The 19,754-nt window shown below is 34.9% G+C and overlaps 1 protein-coding gene across 1 annotated transcript in view; it reads left to right on the forward strand.

The window, feature by feature from the left end:
* LOC129232599 (prostatic acid phosphatase-like) overlaps positions 1-19,754 on the forward strand; it is a 53,644-nt gene that overhangs the window by 12,772 nt on the left and 21,118 nt on the right. The window contains exons 2-5 of the mRNA XM_054866732.1: positions 2,165-2,260; positions 4,216-4,296; positions 9,376-9,528; positions 17,499-17,594. Coding sequence (XP_054722707.1) covers positions 2,165-2,260; positions 4,216-4,296; positions 9,376-9,528; positions 17,499-17,594 — 426 coding nt within the window. The remainder of the gene's footprint in view (positions 1-2,164; positions 2,261-4,215; positions 4,297-9,375; positions 9,529-17,498; positions 17,595-19,754) is intronic.

The following is a 19,754-nucleotide window of genomic DNA, read 5'->3' on the forward strand; positions in this document are numbered from 1 at the left end:
CACCTTTTCCGCGCTACCCATTGACGAAAGTAACGAAAAACTCTTTTTCAGCCCACCCTTCTGTAGAATGTGTTTTCAAAATAGGATTCGGAGAACCATTACAATCAGCTACTGATCATAAAATGGAATAAAAAGATTAACATGATTTAAATAATTGGTCCTAGGTACAGCGAGCCCCAACCCTCCCAAAATACAATGTATTTCGTGCTTATGTTTATTTGACTGCAGATAATATTTTACTTAAAAAATACACAGTAAATTAAGCGATAGATTGTCGTCACAAATTAACACAAACTACAGGAAATCCTTTCAAAAATACTGCATAGTCAGTAATAGTCAAAACTTATTACAATGAAAAAAAGTTACAAAGATTAAGTCAATAAGTTTAATATTTATTTTTTCTCTGCGGAAATATATTGTAAAACAGGGTATTATGCAGGGCAAATCAGGATTATTTATGCTCGTCCTTAGACCAATCTAACTTTAAAATCGGATGAAAAGAAGATTAACATGGGTTGCTACAATCAAGTATTTGCGAATTTTTATCGCGAAGCGTTGTTTACTTACAATTAGAACTAAATTTCAGTAGAAAACGCACGCCAAAATCCGTGATAAAGTATAGATTATGGAAGCTTTGATTCGACTATCACGTATACTGCCCATTGAGAAGAGATAAAATGGAGGGAGTGAAGACTTTCATTGATGAAGCACAGACCCCAAGTCACGTGATAGATTTTAAAGAAAAGCATTGGACGAAATTAGGTTTCTTTCGCTTGTTTCACTCAAAACGTGCCAACCATTCGTCATTGTTGAGTCACGTGACTTGGGGTCTTTTGGTCAGCTTTTGCTAAGCCAATGATTGAACTTGCTCCCTCCATTTTAATTCCTGCTCTAAGATACTGCCTTTTCCATTTCCTGTGAATTCGATGTTTCTGATTCTTCTACCAAGCACCATCAATGCTAAGCCCACACTTTTCTCCATCCTAGTGCGGCAAATGACAGTTTACTGATGCCCCAATAATCCTCATATACGAGCGAAAGATCGAGTAACGCTTCTGACGTCGTCCGCTATGAAACTCGTGACATGGCATGATAATTTGATAATATTTTTTGGCAATGTTTGACATGCAGTGAAAGGCTTCATTGTGACAGGGCTGAACTGGATCCGGTAACTTAACTGTTTTACTGGTAAGACAGTCATTTTAGGAGAATGAAGAAACTTAAAAATGGTCAACAATGAACGCTATCTACTGGATTTTAAGGTTAATCCACTAGAGTTAGGGTTAAAATTTCAACTATCAAAATGTATTACCCAAGATTTAATTCGCAACTCCAATAAAGAGAAGGTAATGTTCGAAAACAGTAAATGTCATGTAATTTCCGCATCAAATGATTAAGATGAAAATCATTGTTTCGAAAATTCGTTGCCTAACAACAGCAATATTAAAAGTAATCATAATGTAAATTTTGAAACAAGGCCTCTCTGGAGCAAGCATGACATTGCTTTCTTAGGAATTGCATCCTCATCTTTAAACATAAAGGGGCTAATCTCTGTCCGGATGTCCGGGGTAAACTTCAAAACTACTGGACGGATTTTAACCATTTTTTCACCGTAGACAGTACATTATGAGGAAGCAACTTAGGCTGTAATTTATTCCTTTAAAACTTAGTTGTAAAAAGTTATGGTGGAAAACAGTAAATTTCATATCATTTCCCCATTAAATAATTAAATTCGCAACTCCAATAAATTATAGGGGGCGCTGCAGCCACTGTCTAATGGCGGATGAAAAAGGCAAAACAAACAAATGCCGTAACTTATAACTTGCTTTGACGCTTAGTGAATGACAGTAATTTTTCATCGTGTTTGTGGGAAGCTTTCTTTTCTAATCTTTTAAAATGAATTTACACCAAAAATTGTCTGAAGCCTGTAATTTACCCCAAAGAAAACACGTGGAATGGAATGTTTTACCTTTTTCGGTAGCATTGTTCGTCACCGCAAGGTAGCGTATTCGAGCTCTGGAGTTGCAAATTGGTTCGTTCAAATGTAGAAGCAATTTTCCCCCGTCATACCTTGACGGGCGATTTTCTAGCAATGCACGTTCCTACTGTGCGTATTAATTGAATGTAATGAACACGAAATGATACCTTTTGTTTACTTTTATAGATGACAACCAACGGATTCCATGCTCCTTTGGAACTCTATCCTACTGACAAGAATTTAAAGACTGCTTGGTTCGAAGGTCTCAAAAAACTAACAATGGTATGAACCTAGAGACAAATAATTATATAGGGATCATAAATATATAGATAATCGTAGCAATTCTTATTCATTAAAGGCCATAATAATACGCTATGTAATAACAGAGTATTTGAAAAAAAAAGTTGTTTAAAGCATGTCACTATAAAAAAAATTGTTGTTTTTTCCTCCCTTTAAAATATACATTTTCAAAACAAAAATTGAAAAAAATATATTTATCATTGGAATTTTCACTTCAGTCATAATTAATGAAAAGTTATTTTTTACATTGTTCTATGAATTATTTGGAAGGAAATGTGTTATAGTTAGAGCTAAGAAAATAATGTCACTATATTTTCTTAATTATTTTCTTAATTAAAATATGTCACTATAAAGAAAACTGTTGTTTTTTGCCTCCCTTTAAAATATATATTTTCAAAACAAAAATTGAAAAAAATTATATTTATTCAGTTAAAATTTAGATTATGATCAGTTTGTGTCAGTTTATCAAAAATTATATTAATTCATAATTTTAATTATTATTTATTCATTAGTCATTATTAATGAAAAATTATTTTTTATATTGTTCTATGAATTATTTGGAAGGAAATGTGTTATAATTAGAGCTAAGAAAATAAACCCGGGCATTAACACTAAGACGATATCTAAACGAAAACCAGCCACCAGGGAGGCTAGATTAGCCACCATGACCGCGCCGCCTACGGTGGATTGGTGTACTTTACGGGATTCAAGACTTCGTGACAAATGCGGCGGTACATTAATTAGTGAGCAGTACATTAATTTTCGTGGCTCACCTCTAGCACCATTCCATATCAGTAGCGTAAGAAAGGAGATGGTGTCCAGATCCAGACCCCTAGCTTGAAATTCAGAATAAATTAATTAGATCTTACAAAGCTAAAGTTCCTTTTAAAGTAATTCCACTATGGAAAATAAAAAATATTCTTCTCTGTTTAAAAGATGTTTTCCTCATGTAATCAATTTTGTGTATATGTATGCTGATGTAAAATTTAAATCTAATTATGACTGCTTCAATTTACTATTTTTCAACTAGCCGAATTGTAAAAATTTGAACTTTTTTATCCTTTCTTGCAGAGGAATAATCGTAAAAACGGTTTTAAAAAGAAAAGAAAGAAGGAAATGATAATTTTAAGTAATATTCCATGTTCAAATGAGCTAATTTATTTAAACGACTTTTCGAACTTTTTCGTTCAATCCTCAAGCGATGTGTATGTGTGCTTTTTATTTACTCATTTTTTAAAAAAGTAAAGTAAACACACCGGAGCTTCAGTAGTGGCCACTTAGGTTTTTAATTGAAAAAACGGGATTACAGGTTTCCCAATGGATTTAAACGTGTTGGTGGTAATACCTCCTGCACGTTTAATGCAATTGTCTGGAAAAAAAAATTATATTAATTTGAATTTTTGGCATCTTGAATTCAAATTATTTTTTTCGCAATCACGAGCGTGTGTGTGTGTGTGTATAGGTGCATGTGTGTGGGTGCATGTGTGTGGGTGCGTGTGTGTGTGTATGTATGCATGTGTGTGCGTGTTGTGTATGCAGTGCTGTGCGCGTACGTGCGTGTGCGTGTAGGCATCTGTGTGTGTGTGTATGTAGGCATGTGTGTTTGTGTCTGTGTGCAGGCATAAGTGTGTGTATGTGTGTGTGTAGGAGTATGGACGCAACCTGGAGACGGTTTTCGCAAGAGGAGCAGCATCGTGAGGCCGGTTGACGCGATGGTGGTGCTGGCGGGAAAATAAAATGATAGGAATTCAAAACAGTCAAATGAGAACAATAAGCAATCGTGATTGCTCAAAAAACGACATTGTTTTCCGATCTTCCTAATATTTTGTCACTTCCATATTCAAATGTCTGTCGTCTCTATAAGTTAAATAACTCTTTCTATTAAAATTCTGCTTATATATTTAAAAAAAACCTTTAATGATATTTTCGTTGCACAGCTAGGCAAACTACAGATGTTTCAACTGGGAAAAGTTCTTCGCAAGCGTTACGATGACTTTATAACAACGGATCCCAAAGAAGTAAGTAAATACCCTTATGTACAGGGTGTTCCGTTTTAACCTGCAAGACCTTTAGTTTCGCGAGGGTTAGTCCTAGATGTATAATTCCAATTGCAAAAACGTTCAAAATCAGACGCAGAGTTCAGATATTGAAAGTTTGAAGTAAAAATAAAAATACAAATTTTAACTTTTTATACTGGCCCCAGGTCCCCTAACTTATATTTAGGGAAATAATCTCCATTAAAAAATAATTCCAACAAAAAAGGTTTAAAATTAGTACGACCAATATTCACTGAGATATGAAACTCAGCGTTTTGTGACATAAAGTACTTTTCACTAGCTGTCAATAACACCTTTTGGGGGAAAATATAGCGGATGACAAGTGTTTAAAATGATATGTGTACATAGTGTTTTTTTTTTTTTTTTCTCAAATTGCTCGAGGTTTTGCAGTGTGTTTTTGCGTAACACGGCATAACATTTGCATTTATTTTTGAATAGCAATGAAAAATACGAATATCTTGTTTTTCTTACTTTGACGATCTGTCAATCTTCTGAAAGAGCGATAAGTTCCAATCTCGTCGTCTGCATGGTCCCTTAAAACTTTGAACTGGGATATCTCCTTGAAATTTGGTCACACAAATGTCATGTTTTTTTGTGTCAGTAATAGTTTTACAATGGAGATAATTTCTCTAAATATTGGTTAGGGGACCTAGGGCCCGTATAAAAAGTTACATTTTGTATTTTTTGACTCATTTTTATTTTTGCTTCAAACAATTGCACTTTCATTTTGCGTATTTTGGGCTGCATTTGGAAACAGCTCAACGGTTACACCGCGTGGCTACTCAGATTGCAGTCATGACGTCACTCGTATTTTTCTGGTGAGCCAGGTATAGCAGTTTTTTTTTTTTTTTTTTTCTGAACATTTGTGGTCACAGCGCGGTTAGTTTAGTTCAGCAGCAGACGATGCTCCAATCAAAGAGAGTGTAAAACTTGACACACGACCGGATTGACCAACCTTGAAGACTTGATGAACGGCATTAAGATAAAAAATAACAAATAAAATTGATAAGAAGTTAGTTCAAACCTTGCTCAAACCTATCCGTAATAATTTTTCTCCTAATATCATTTTTAAGGCGAAAATGAAACAACGAAATTTTGTTGAAAACCTTGACTGTCGCAAAGAAAGACAAGAGAATCATGTAAGTGCCAAGTTGCGACTGATGGTAAGTTTTATGTTTACTCTCAATGAAAAGAGTACAAATCCACATGTTGCATGTTAATCCGCCAATTTTTAAACTCAAAATCTACGCTAATCATTAAAATTGACAATTTTGATTTATGACCAGCCTTTTGGCTCAAATAACATTCTGGGTATTGATCTTATGCTTCATATCATGTTTCCTTTTATTGAGACTAGCCACAAAATTTACCAGTAGTCGGAATTCAGCACTTTCATGATTCGATTGTCTTTGTTTGCGACATTAAAGTTTTTCAACAAACTTTCTTTGATTTATTTTTTGTGTTAAAAGTGAGATTGAAACACATACAGGTAGTTATCAAAATAATGGAAACACTCTGTGACAAGTATATGAATACTCTGCAGTAAATGTTCGGTAAATAAATGTGCCTTCTGACTGCAATCACTGACACTCGTGAATCCAGATGGTGATTGAGTTCTGTGGTCACCTTTGCTGCTGTTGTTCGCTTTTTAGCCTACTTTCCCAGTAAAAGTCAGAAAAAGAAGAAAAAAGCATGAAAGAAGGCTTAATGCATCTTAAAAATGTCGCGGAAAAAAAAATCAAAAATAAATAAAATAATTAAACAAATATCGAAAAATAAAAAATTGGAAAGTAGGGTATTGAGATGGGGAAAAATGTCTGTCGGTCTGTCTGTCTGTCCCCCCCCCCCCCCACTAATAACTTTTGAATGAATAGTCCGATTCGAACAAACTTTTTTTTGTTCGAAAGATCTCGGCGAGGACACCTCACTTTTTGATTTGAACTTTTTTTGTTCAATTTTGAACAGTTCAAAAAAACTTAACATTAGCGCCTACGGGGAAACTGAAAGTCAATGTAGATTCCGTACTTGAAGGCGGATTTATTTCAAACAAATTTTGTTGGAAATAGCTATTGACGCCAATTTCCAGACTCCGACTCTGAGAATTTAGAGGCACCTGACTCCGACTCCGACTCCTGTGCCCGACAATTAATCGGACCCCGACTCCCCGACTTCGACTCTGACTTCGTAGCTTTGGCAAAAATTTACACACGGAGGACAAATGACTGACTCCGATTCTTGGATATTCGTCTCTGACTCCTTTATCCCAAAATGAGATTGACTCCGACTCCGCAGCAACGGTTTTCACTGTGAAATAATTATTGTTGATATGATGTTTTTATTTTCATGCTAAAGTTTTAATTTAGGTATTCAGTTTTCGGCGAATAAACTCGAAGTCCTTTATGTTTCTACATAACGATATGAGCAGACGATTTTTTTTTTTTTTTTTTTTTTTGACAATGAAAAGTATTTCTTTAAGTTGACATTTTATTGTTTTTTTATTTATTTTGGTAAATGAATTAATTCATTAAAAAAAATATTTTTGGCAATAGGGGAAAAAGAAACGATTTTTTTTTTTTTTTTTGATATGATGTATTTATTTTAATAAGCTTATTAATTTTAATTATTATTTTTTCCTTTTGAGAGCTCTTAAAGATTTTTTTTAAGGGAAAAAAGTGTATTAGCTGCTTTGTTTAAAAGGTACTGCTTTTTTTTACGCATTTAATTTTTTTAGATGTGTGAAGAATACTTTATTCCTAGAAATTAGCAAAAATATGTTTGAAACAATTTGCGATTTTAGCTATTTTTTAGAATATTGATCAGGTACTAGAAAGTAGTATGGGAATACGAGAAAGTAGGCTCGTATAGTTCTAGACGGAACTTCTTGTTAGACATTACAATCCGCTTCAATACCCGTCGGTTTCTTTCACTGAGCTTCTCTTTCCGCCTAATATTTTACGTTCGCCGAGCTTGTTGTACCGCGCTGTGTCACTGTGTGTATGCTGTCATGACTTCAGATACTGTACCTCTAGAAACATCAAAAAGTTGAGATATTTCATTTATCAGCTCAGTTTACAGCTTCTATTAAGTCACTCTGTACAACCAGAATATGTACATTGCTATTTATATATATAAAAAAGATACCTAATTTTGTTCTTCATTACTTACGAAGCACATTCAAAAATGTCACTTTTATTCATAGGTTTTTCCATTATTTTGATAACTACCTGTATTTTAGGTGGTCTTAAACAATATTTTTACACTATTATTCATCTATTTATATAGATTTGTTTAGATTTTTCATATTTGCTTCGATGACATTCTTCAAATCACACACACAAAAAAAAATCGATTTTTTTTCGCAATTTTTAATGTAAGAGAATGTTTTAAAACTCTATGCACTCATTTTCTCTACTTCCAAATTATATCCTATGATACTTCTCAATGTTCATTTTGATAATGTCCAATGTCCATGTAGCAAATGCTTGCACAAATTTGCGCGAAAAAAATATCAAAGCTATAAATGTAGCAGATTATTATTTTCATTTTTTTGAGCAATCACGATTGCTTATTGCTTTCATTTGACTGTTTTTGGCGTCCTATCATTTTATTTTCCCACCTCCACCCTCCGCACCATCACCAGCGACCGGCTCCTCACGATGCTGCTCCTATAGCGAAAGCCGTCTCCAGGTTGCATCCATGTCCTACACACGCGCGCATGCATACACAACTACATACACACACACTCACACACACACATACACATACACACACATACATCTACACACACATACAGAAGCACATACACACACAAACACATACACACACGCATACATACAGACACCTACACAAACACACACACAAAAACATACACACACATACACACAACTACCCACACATTCATGCCTGCACACAGACACAAACACATATGCCGACACACACATACACATACTCCCCCCCGCACACACATTCATACACACAACTACCCACACACTTATGCCAGCACACAGACACAAACACACATACCTACACACATATACACATACCCCCTACACACAAACACACATACCCCACACACACAAACACACACGCCTGCATACACACACTCGTGATTGCGAAAAACGTAATTTGAATTCAAGATGTCAGAATTCAAATTAATTTTATTTTATTTATTTATTTATTTTTTTTTGAACTTTGTTAAGAAATTATGTCAGAAATCATGAATTGAAAATGCGTTAGCTGTAGCTGAGCCACATCAGCTATATCTGACACATGACATTTTTAGGTGCAATCATTGTTCAATTTGCGAGCATTGCCATTCGATGTGTCGCAACGAGGCTTTTTTATTTATTTATTTTTTTCAGCCTCCCCGTGCCGATTTTATATATATACTGTCTGCCTATAGATTACATAGAAAGGCTAATATCCGGTTTATATGCGGAAATGGACGTATCTATTAGTTTATAGGGATGTTAGTTGGTTTGATTCATACATGCACTTTTGCCTTTCTATTATTTAGCCTTAGTTTTGTAAAAACGAAAATTTGCTCTCAGCAACATTTTTTTAATGTAAAGTATACTCGATCTATAACTCTCACGGCAAAAATTAATTGATTTATTTATTCACAACATAGTTTTGAGCTTACCATTTTGCTTTTTTCATAAAAGAATGAAAAAAAAAAAAGTTTCGAGATTGAAAAATATTTGCGTTTAAAAGTTACGTTTTCTGAAGAATGACCCATATAGATTTTTTGATGCATTTTAAACAATTCTATGTAATTTTGCTGAAAAATATGTTTTTTTTTTGTCATTATGAACTGTAAGTCTGCTTATTCAAGGATTTGCGTTGCTTAGAAGTCAAACTACCGGATTTTCGATTTTCCGGTCCGAGTTAGTTTGGGATAAACGTGGTTGTTCTGTAAGTATCAAGTGTTGCGGTTTTATCTCCAACATTTACCTCATCTTTAACCTGCTTTTTTCAACCAATTTCAATCGCTGAAAAATTTAGAGCCCTGTTCGATTTCAGAACCAATTTATTCTACAGGTGGAAATCTACACTTCAGCTGAAGACCGCGCCATTTCAAGCGCCTTGTGCTTATTGGCGACCCTGTACTCCCCAACCAAGGAATGGAGATTTGCGCCCCATTTCAACTGGCAGCCCTTGCCTGTGACCTTTATCGACGGATATTATGACAAAGTAGGTAAGAGTTAAACATGTCATGTTATATTTTAATGTTGTATTTTTTTTCTCCTGCTATTCGCAAAATAATAGATGCATTTTATTTTCTTTCTCTCTCTCTCTTTTGTGTTTGAAAAATTCTTAAAAAATACACACTCTATCTAAAAACACTAGCAAGAAACAGAAAAATTGGGCATAAAAGGAAATCGATTAAAAACACAATAAAATTTTCACTATATAGTTTGAACAGAAGATGATGAAATCTTTACTCTAATAATAAAGCTGAATATCTGGATCTCTGTCTGGAGGTCTTTTACGCGCATAGCGCCTAGACCGTTTGGCCGATTTTTATGAAATTTGGCAAAAACTTAGTTCGTAGCATGGGAGTGTGCACCTCGAAGCGATTTTTCGAAAATTCGATTTTGTTCTTTTTCTATTCCAATTTTAAGAACATTTTACCGAGCAAATTATCATAACATGGACCAACAAATTACCATAACATAGACGAGTAACTTAGCATAACGTAGACGAGCAAATTACTGCAACATTGACGAGCAAATAAACATAGGAAATATGCGAGAAATTCATCATCCATTTTTCTAAATGTACAGGCGAACCAAATGATCTTTTAATTTTTCTACTACGGGCAAAGCCGTGCGGGTACCGCTAGTAACACATAAAATGACAAAGGAAAACAACAATTTGTTCTCAAATTACCAGTATAAACACTGTCTTTAACCAGGCAAAGGTTATGTCCCAGGTTTCCGTGCCTTGGACATGGATTTTATGAATTTTTTTCCCCAGGAAACTTCACTTTTTGAAGTTAGTTCACTTCACTTTTCGCATGAATGTACGTACTATAAATCAGGTATTAGAGTGGGTTGAAAAATGGATATTTTTGGTTTGTGACATTTTAAAAGCAAAATAAAGTTGTGTGTTAACGTCCTAAATATTGGGGCAATAATTCAAAAAATTAAATATATATCTCTTTGGATCGCGCATCGGCTCTAAAGGCTTCTTTTTTAAAAAATGTCAAATTTTAAATTTTTGTTATTAAATTAAAAAATGTTTAAAATTTTTGTTCTAACACCATTCAAAATTCTTCCTTTTAAAACTCTCTTTATGTATCTTTAAAAATATTTGCATTCGTTTAGTTTTTAGTTCGCGCATAAGCAAGGGCGCCCATATGCAAAATTGTAAGGAGGGGGGGGGGGGGCTCAGATATTTTCCCCATGGTTTAGCTGGGTATTTTCCCCGTGTAAAACCGATTTCAGAACCGATTATAGTCATTAAAATATGAAATTTTTAATACCTTATTCATTGATGACTGGAGAAGAAATGCTTTTACATTTTTAAAAAGAAAAAAAGTACTAAAAGCAATGAAGTTCTCATTTCTAAGGGGGGGGGGGCTCGAGCCCCCCCTTACCCCCCTATATGGGCGCTCTTGCGCATAAGCCGTTAACTTCCGTGATATTGCCAAAATTTGACGATTTTAGCATTTTTTGCACTTTTCATTCCGATATCACAAAAATCTGTTGCTCCATTAACAGATTTCTTATTCATAGCTTGTTCCCAATCAAATGAAAAAAGCATTTTCTGAAGAAAAAAGAAAATTACATGTATACGCATCGGGAAATTTCTTATTTTTATTTTATTTATTTATTTATTTTTTTATAGTGGAAAGTATTTTAGCATGCTGTCGAATTCATTAAGTAATGCGTTTTTATGTGAAACTAGTGGTACCCGCACGTCTTTGCCCGTAATAGAAAATTAAAAAGGTTTTTTGGTTCGCCTGTATATTTACATATAATGTATGGTGAATTTTCTCGCCAATTGGCTTGGTTACGGTTTCACGTAATGATAATTTCGTTTTTTTTCTCGTCCATCTAATGAGAATTTTGTTCTTGAAATTGGAATAGAAAAAGAACCACATCGAATTTTTGAAAAATCGCTTCGAGGTGCGCACCCCCATGCTACAATCTAACTTCGTGCCAAATTTCATGAAAATCGGCCGAACGGTCTAGGCGCTATGCGCGTCACAGAGATCCTGACAGACTTTCAGCTTTATTATTAGTAAAGAAGATTATCAGGTTTGCACTCAAACCTTTCTTTTGACGTAGAATGCAATTATTTTTAACCCCCGACACACAAAGGAAGGGGGTTATAAGTTTGACGTACCTGTGTGTCTGTCTGTGGCACTCTAGCACCTAAACGGATGGACCGATTTTGAAGGAAAAAAAAATGTTCGAAAGGAGAGTTGATAGAGAGTGTTCTTAACTAGGTTGAATCTTTGGATGACATTAATTAACGAAGATATTAAAAACCTCTAAAAGGTTTTTCGCAATTTTTGCAGTGAAAACATAGTTAAAAATTTTAAAATTTAACTCCAAAATAAAGAGATTTTTATTCCCGTTTCTGATAGAATGTGTTTGGAACTTTCATGTTTCATATAATTCGAATTATAACGTTTTTTAAAGCCGATTTTAATTAACGGGTAAGCCTTTATTCACGCGATTGATAACAGAATTCATTGTTAACCGACAAGGAAATAAAACGCATGATTGAAAATTTTTATCTGTTGCCAGTTTCTATTTAATAGCAAATAAAATACTTGACATTGATCTTCTTTACTAATAATAAAGCTGAAAGTCTCTCTGTCTGGATGTCTGGAGGATGTCTGAATGTCTGGAGGATGTCTGAATCTCTGTGACGCGCATAGCGCCTAGACCGTTTGGCCGATTTTCATGAAATTTGGCACAAAGTTAGTTTGTGTGCACCTCGAAGCGATTTTTCGAAAACTCGATGTGGTTCTTTTTTTATTCCAATTTTAAGAACAAAACTATCATAAGATGGACGAGTAAATTACGAAATTATCATAAGGTGGAACTGTAACATGGGCACAAGCCAATTGGCGAGATACGAAATTATCATAACGTGGAGACATAACATGGGTACAAGCCAATTGGCGAGAAAATTCACCATACATTATTTGTAAATATATAGGCCAATCAAAAGACCTTTTAATTTTTATATTACGGGCAAAGCCGTGCGGGTACCACTAGTTTTAAAAGGATTTTCAATTTTCCCTATTGATTCTACAGTTGCGACTCTGTCGGGATTTTTTAAAACTCTTAATTTTATCGTTGCTTGTAATTTGCTTCGCCGATAGGAGATACACATTTCCTCAACAGATAACACTTAAGATATAATTAAGAATAATTTATAATTGACATAATTAAATATTTAATAGATTTAATGGGATAAAACTAAGACAATTAAAAAAATCGTACTTTTCAATGTGTTTAGAACTGATTATTAAAAAATTTATCTTTCAAAGTTGATTTTGGGTCTGAGGAAAATAAATATTAATAAAATCTCAATTCTAAATGCAATGGATTCATTGTTTCGGCATTATGTTTATTTCTACAAATGAGCGCAATGTTTTTATGATATTTCGAAATTGAAGGTTAATTTACGGAATTGGTGTTCAAATGTCGTCACCGGCTATTTCAATGACGAAATGCAACAACAAACGAAAAACAAAACAAAAGTTACTAAAAAAAGGTAGTTTAATTTGTTTTTGCCACAACGCACTTTTTCTTCAGTGAATAATTTAGTTTTGTTATTTTTGCAACATACAATGCAATAAATGCTGTCAATGCAGTAAACCGACTTCACTTTTGACGTTTCTGGAGAAGCGTTTTGAGAGAGGGAAAAAAAACCTTTGTTTTAATTTCGTGGGAAAAAAAAAAAAACATGTTGAACGGGAGAAGTTTCAAATCAGAATAGCATTAAACAAGCAGAGTTATGCAAAGTAAAATCCTTCTAGAGTAGAGTGCTCGCTGCTCGGATACCTTTAATCGAAAAAAAGGAACTTTTATTGCACCAAAAAAATAAATAAATAAATAAAACATCGTAGTTGAATCACGATAACTCGAAGCTTATAACTCGAATAGTCCACAATCTCAAAGTTTTCCTCGGGTCCCAAACTCTTGAAACTGTTGTGGAAACTTCGCATAACTCGAACTACCAATGACTCGAACGTTTTAGCCGGTCCCTTAAAACTTCGAGTTATTGAGAGCTGACTGTATTTGTTACTAGACGATACCATTTTCAGCAAATTTCCGTAGCCTTAAAGATTTTGATACATTTCGCCACACGATAAGTAGTAATTAATTTTAGTTTGAAGGTTGGTTTGAAGGTTTTGAACTTAGAACAGGAATTAATAAATAGAGGGAGCAAGTCCAATCATTGTTTTGGCAAAAGCTGAGACAAAGACCCTAAGTCACGTGATTCAACAACGATGAATGGTTGACACGTTTTGTGTGAAATTAGCAAAAAAAACCTGATTTCTTCCTATGCTTTGCTTTAAAATCTACCACGTGACTTGGGGTCTTTGCTTTTCCTCCATTTTATCTCTTCTCAATGGTTTAGAAGTCCAATCTAATGCAATCATCCAAACATTGAAAAGCAACGCGTTGCGTAAAACATCATACATTGAATCATGTTTTCCCATCACAAACATTTCAAAAATGCTCCGTCTTATATTTACGGGTAAAAAAAGGCGCTATTAACTAATTTTAAAATTCATAAAAGTTCAGAATAAATCAAGATGACAATTAAAATTTCAGGACGAAGTTACGAAATTTTCAGAATCAGGACAAACATCCAAAAATCAGAGAAGTCCTGACAAAATCAGGATATAGTCCGACTGCTGAACGAACTTTAAAAAAACTTGTCGAAAGTTTTTTCCTTAAATCAATTGGCAATAGTATTTTTCTCTGATATAAAAAGGAAAAGGGAAAGCAAATTGTGAAGAAATATTATTTTGTAAAAGTGAGGGGAAAAAAAGTAAACAAGAAATAATAATCTTCACTAATAATAAAGCTGAAAGTCTCTCTGTCTGGATGTCTGGATCTCTGACGCTCATAGCGCGTAGACCGTTCGGTCGATTTTCACGAAATTTAGCACAGAATTAGTTTGTAGTATGGGAGCGCGCACCTCTAAGCTATTTTTCGAAAATTCGATTTTGTTCTATTTCTATTCCAATTTTAAGAACATTTTCCCGAGCAAAATTTTCATAAGATGGATGAGTAAATTACCAAGTTATCACAACGTGGAACCGTAACGTGGGCAAACCAATTGGCGAGAAATTCACCATGCATTATTTGTAAATATACAGGCCAACCAAAAGACCTTTTAATTTTTCTACTACTGGCAAAGCCGTGCGGGTACCACTAGTGATAAATAAAATTTAAAAAATAAATAAATAAAACAATAGATAGAGACTAAAGCAAATGAAAAAGAGACTAAAATAAAATAAGAGTGCAAAATAAATACAGAGTAAGCAACAGTTTCACTAAAATTTTGTTTTATAAAATAAGAGCTCCTACATGCTCAATGACAGAAAAATGAGTTTGTCCATTGGTTAGATATAATCATTAATTGGGTTGTCGCAGCATTTTTCATTTAAATTTACAGAAATACCTGAAGCAGAGCCATATAAATGTTCTTCCCCTCCCCTCCTCCATTTTTTTTTGAGCAATCACGATTGCTTATTGTTCTCATTTGACCGTTTTTGGTGTACGTGCCTTTTTCAACTTGGACCAGAAGCCTTTGCAGCACCACCGCCCACCGTCCTCTGCTGGCGGCGCGACGCGGCTGCTCCGATTTTGAGCTATCCGCTTCTCCTGGTCGGAGGCGTCCATGTCCTACACAAACGCACGTTCACACACACACGACTTCACACACATACACACACACGACTTCACACACATACACTCACACACGCCTACGTGCATACACACAGGTCTACGCACACACACAACTATGCACAAGTAACCGCCCAGGAGGAGAGGCAGACTTGGGGGGGACAGGAGTCGTTTCTAGAAACAATAACTCCAATGAGTAGGGTCCTGTCGCAGTTCGTGATTGCGAAAAACATAATTTGAATTCAAAATTTCAGAATTCAAATTAATTTTCTTTTTTTGCTTTTTTTTAAACAATCACGATTGCTTTTTGTTCTCATTTGACTGTTTTTGAGGTCCTTTGATTTTTCCCACAGGCTTCCTCCGCACCATCACCGTCGACGGGCTCCTCACAATGCTGCTCCTATAGCGAAAGCCGTCTCCAGGTTGGATCCATGTCCTACACACACGCGCATACCTTACACAACTACACATACGCACGCACACACAAACACACATACACATACATACAGATAACTACACATACACACACACACAAACATACACACACATACACACAACTACCCACACATTCATGCTTGCACACAGACACAAACACATATGCCTACACACACATACACATACCCCCCCCCACACACACATTCAAACACACAACTACCCACACACTTATGCCAGCACACAGACACAAACACACATAATCCGTACACACAAACACACACGCCTACATACACACACTCGTGATTGCGAAAAACATAATTTGAATTCAAGATGTCAAAATTCAAATTAATTAATTTTTTTTGAGCAATCACGATTGCTAATTGTCTTCATTTGACCGTCCTTGAAGTTGTGGTTCCTTTTTCAACCCCACCATACTCTGCAGGCGCGGCTCCTCTGGTCCTGAGCACTGTCCCCCGGTAGCCGCTGGTCCCGGTCGGTGGTGTCCATGTCCTACACACACACACGCTCATACACATACACGCTCATACACATACACACTCACACACATACATACACGCGCCTTTACATGCATACACACACGCCAACGTGCATACACACAAATCTACGCACACACGCAAGCCTACGCATACACAACTATACACACTAACCGCCCAAGAGGAGGGATAGGAGCCGTTTCTAGAAATAATATCTCCAATGAGTAGGGTCCTGTTGCAACTTGTGATTGCGAAAAACATAATTTGAATTCAAAATTTTAAAATTCAAATTAATTTCCTTTTTTTCTTTTTTTTTAAACAGTTTCATGCATCAATAAAAGAGTATTTAAATGCTACAGAGTTAACGTTATTATGAATTTCTGAAAATGATGTTGGTTCAATCAATGAATACAATGAAGCATGCATGAACTGTGCAAGAACTTTTTACTTTAGAAATTTGTTAGGAGTAGTTAGTAAATAAACATATTATAAGTTCCTTCCTTCGGGAGGTGAACTATACGTAGGAAGGGGGAAGAGAGCCAATTTTTTTGGGTTTTTCGATTATATCTCAAACGACGAGAAAAACGTGTTCCAAATGAAAATGAAAGTTAACTAAAGTTACTACGAAATTGTTGTCATACATATTTGTCTGATTTCCATCGGTTTTATACGTTATAAAAAATCGAAAATTTTCGGGGGGGGGGGAGACATGTTTTTTTTTTTTTTTTTGTCTCTGCGTGCCTGAGCCAAATCACTCAAACTCAAGTGATCACAGGCACTCAAGTGATCTGTGATAAAGTATTTATTTTCTAGCCACACTACCCAACAAAATATTTTCCCAAGTAGAGTTTTAAAAATGACCAAAGAGTGAAGAAGAATGAGAAATTAAAAAATAATAGTTTAATGACTTAGAGTAGGGGTATCCAAAGTGGGTGCCACTGCACCATAGAGTGCAGCAGAGAGAGAGAGAGAGAGTCGAGGGTGCCGCAAGGCGTCTATGGTATCAATATAGATGGATTAGGGTGCCGTCAGAATGTTCTGATTTTTCAAAGGGTGCCGCGAATGGAAAAAGTTTGGGAACCACCGAGTTAGAGAAATGAGACTGAAAGAAAAAAAATATTTTGCGAAATGATTTTTCCGAAACATAGTTTAAAAAACCTTAGCAGATAAAACTCTTCATGATCTTGTAAAAATTTCTTTTAAGCTGATAAGTGGGACACCGTTTTAAACTACGGACCGCAGCAGAGTGAATAAGAAATTTTCATTGCTTTTCATCTTCACTTTTTTTCTTGCTTTTTGTTAATAATACTGTATGTTTTATTTTACCCGAAATTTTAATATATTTTAGTATTTTGGATACAGTCCTATCTGCCCGAAGCTGGGAAAACAGATAAGAAAGATCCTGAAGTCTGACGCTGCCAAACAATATATTGCACAAGATGAGGTAATGGTTTTTTTTTTTCACCTTTCATGTTATTGCTCGTAAATTCAGCGAATGTAGAGGGCGGGGTGAGGCTCATATTAGGGTGGTTCAAAAAAAAGTATGTCCTAGATACCAGGACACCCCTCAATATTTTTACACTTGTGGATATAAAAAAAAAACTGAAAGAATTTATCTTCCTATTTCAACTGAAAGAGGGCGCTCAACGTCCTTCCTTAAACTTCCAACGTATTGGGAGGGAGGTTAAAAAATACATTAAACCCAAAAAAACAATGCTACATATTATAATATACATTAATAGTATGCATATACATTGCAATAAAACAATCATTTACAAAAAAAAAGCTGGGGAAATAAAAATGTTTCTAAATTTTTGGCATTTTCTATGCTACGGCTAATTTTAAATGAAGAGGTCATTGTGCACTCTCTTAAAATTTGAGCAAGAAGCTCAAATTTTTAAGGAATAATACTATTAGTAAGTAAAAAAAAAAAAAAAAAATAGGAGGTGTCCTAGGCTCTAGCTGAAAAAAAGTTTTTTTGAACCACCCTAGGCTCATATGCAACATTTATATAAGGTGAATGCGCAAATAAAGCCATGTAGACCAACAAGGTCGAACCATATTTGCTATGCAGGATAGCAAAAATTTCCTAGATCATTATTTTATCGTTATCAGAAAGCCTAACTGATGACAAAGCGTTATCAAGAAGCAGTTTGATATCAACAGGCAGTGTGACCGAACAGTTATTACAAAGGAGTCTTGTCAAAATTTCCTGTTCATATTTTAGTGTAAATTCTGTTGGTCATGATTTACTGTAGTTTAATAGCTTAAAATATTTTCTTAATTGTTCGAGAAAGGTTAATTTATGTAGTTGACAAATTCAAGGAGAAAAATATCGCTGTGTATCTTCATTTTTTCCCGTCATTTGATAACCTTAGAAAAGTGGACTAACCCAATCATCCCCTGATTTCAAAATTTCTGTGCGCGCTCCGTGCACAGAAATTTTGAAGCCCGTCACAAATGACTTTTCCGCCCCCCCCCCATATTGTTTACCCCTACGTCCCTTCATGAATAAGAGGTGAACTCTTATTTTAAAAAATCCCGGAACAACAGGTGTCCCCCCACTCCCTCGTCACGCTGAACCTAATAAAGCCATAATGGGGTCGTTTCCAGAATTTTAAAAGCATTTTTTTCTGAAAGCACATGCTTAAAAACATAAGATCTGACCATTTTTTAAATAATTTGTTTAAGTTTAATATTTTTAAAAAATTACTTAAAACGGTGCGCTTTCATTGTTTACGCTTTTGCCGATGACATCACAAATAATGAAATGCCATTCACAGAGCAATATATTTAATTCGCCTTTTTACTCACGTGTACTGGCAACGATAGGGTGGATAGCAAGCGTAGAGCGCAATATTTAATTCGCTTCTTGATTATCATAACGTGGAAACGCAATAGAAAGATGCGCCAAAGTGCATCATTTGTGACGTCATCAAGACCACGCCTTGTTTAAAAAATCGGACTTTTTAAAAAAAAATTAAAAAACAACTGTTGGGAAAATGAAAGTATTTTCTGGGTCCATGTTATTATTTTTGCTTATTCTATTAATTTCAGTTACTAAAAGTAGTACTTTTCACTGAAGGAAACAACGAAGAATTGGGTGGAGGATATACTGCTGTGCTAAGCACAAAAGTCGTATCTGCACTTTTTGTCAAAATTGAGTTATTGTCACCAGGTTGTTCAATACATGGTGTCACCACATATTTTACCCAAGTACATTGCTTTATGGTCATTTGTTAGTGGAAAATATTTTTTCAAAAATTCTGAAAACATTTCATCTGAATCAAATACAGGGAGGTACACAACTTTAAAGGGTAATTTCTCATTTTGAACTCAGCTGCAGACACCGCTTTGGAGTTTAGCACTGCAGTATAATCCTCTGATGCATGTGCTGCACACAATGTGCAAAAACAGTGCGTAAGAGTGACCAAAAAACACTCCTATATTTCAAAACGCCTTTTTAGTGCTCTGAATGTGACGATTGATGTTCCTGTTTTCCAATGGGGTAAATATAAAATTTTGGTAATGTTTTGAGTTTATCAAAGGTTGTTTTATACGTTTTTATATTGACAAATTAAGAAGTTTTCAATTTACTTTTTTT

Source organism: Uloborus diversus, unplaced genomic scaffold (genome assembly GCF_026930045.1).
Source record: "Uloborus diversus isolate 005 unplaced genomic scaffold, Udiv.v.3.1 scaffold_13, whole genome shotgun sequence".
Classification (NCBI taxonomy): domain Eukaryota; kingdom Metazoa; phylum Arthropoda; class Arachnida; order Araneae; family Uloboridae; genus Uloborus; species Uloborus diversus.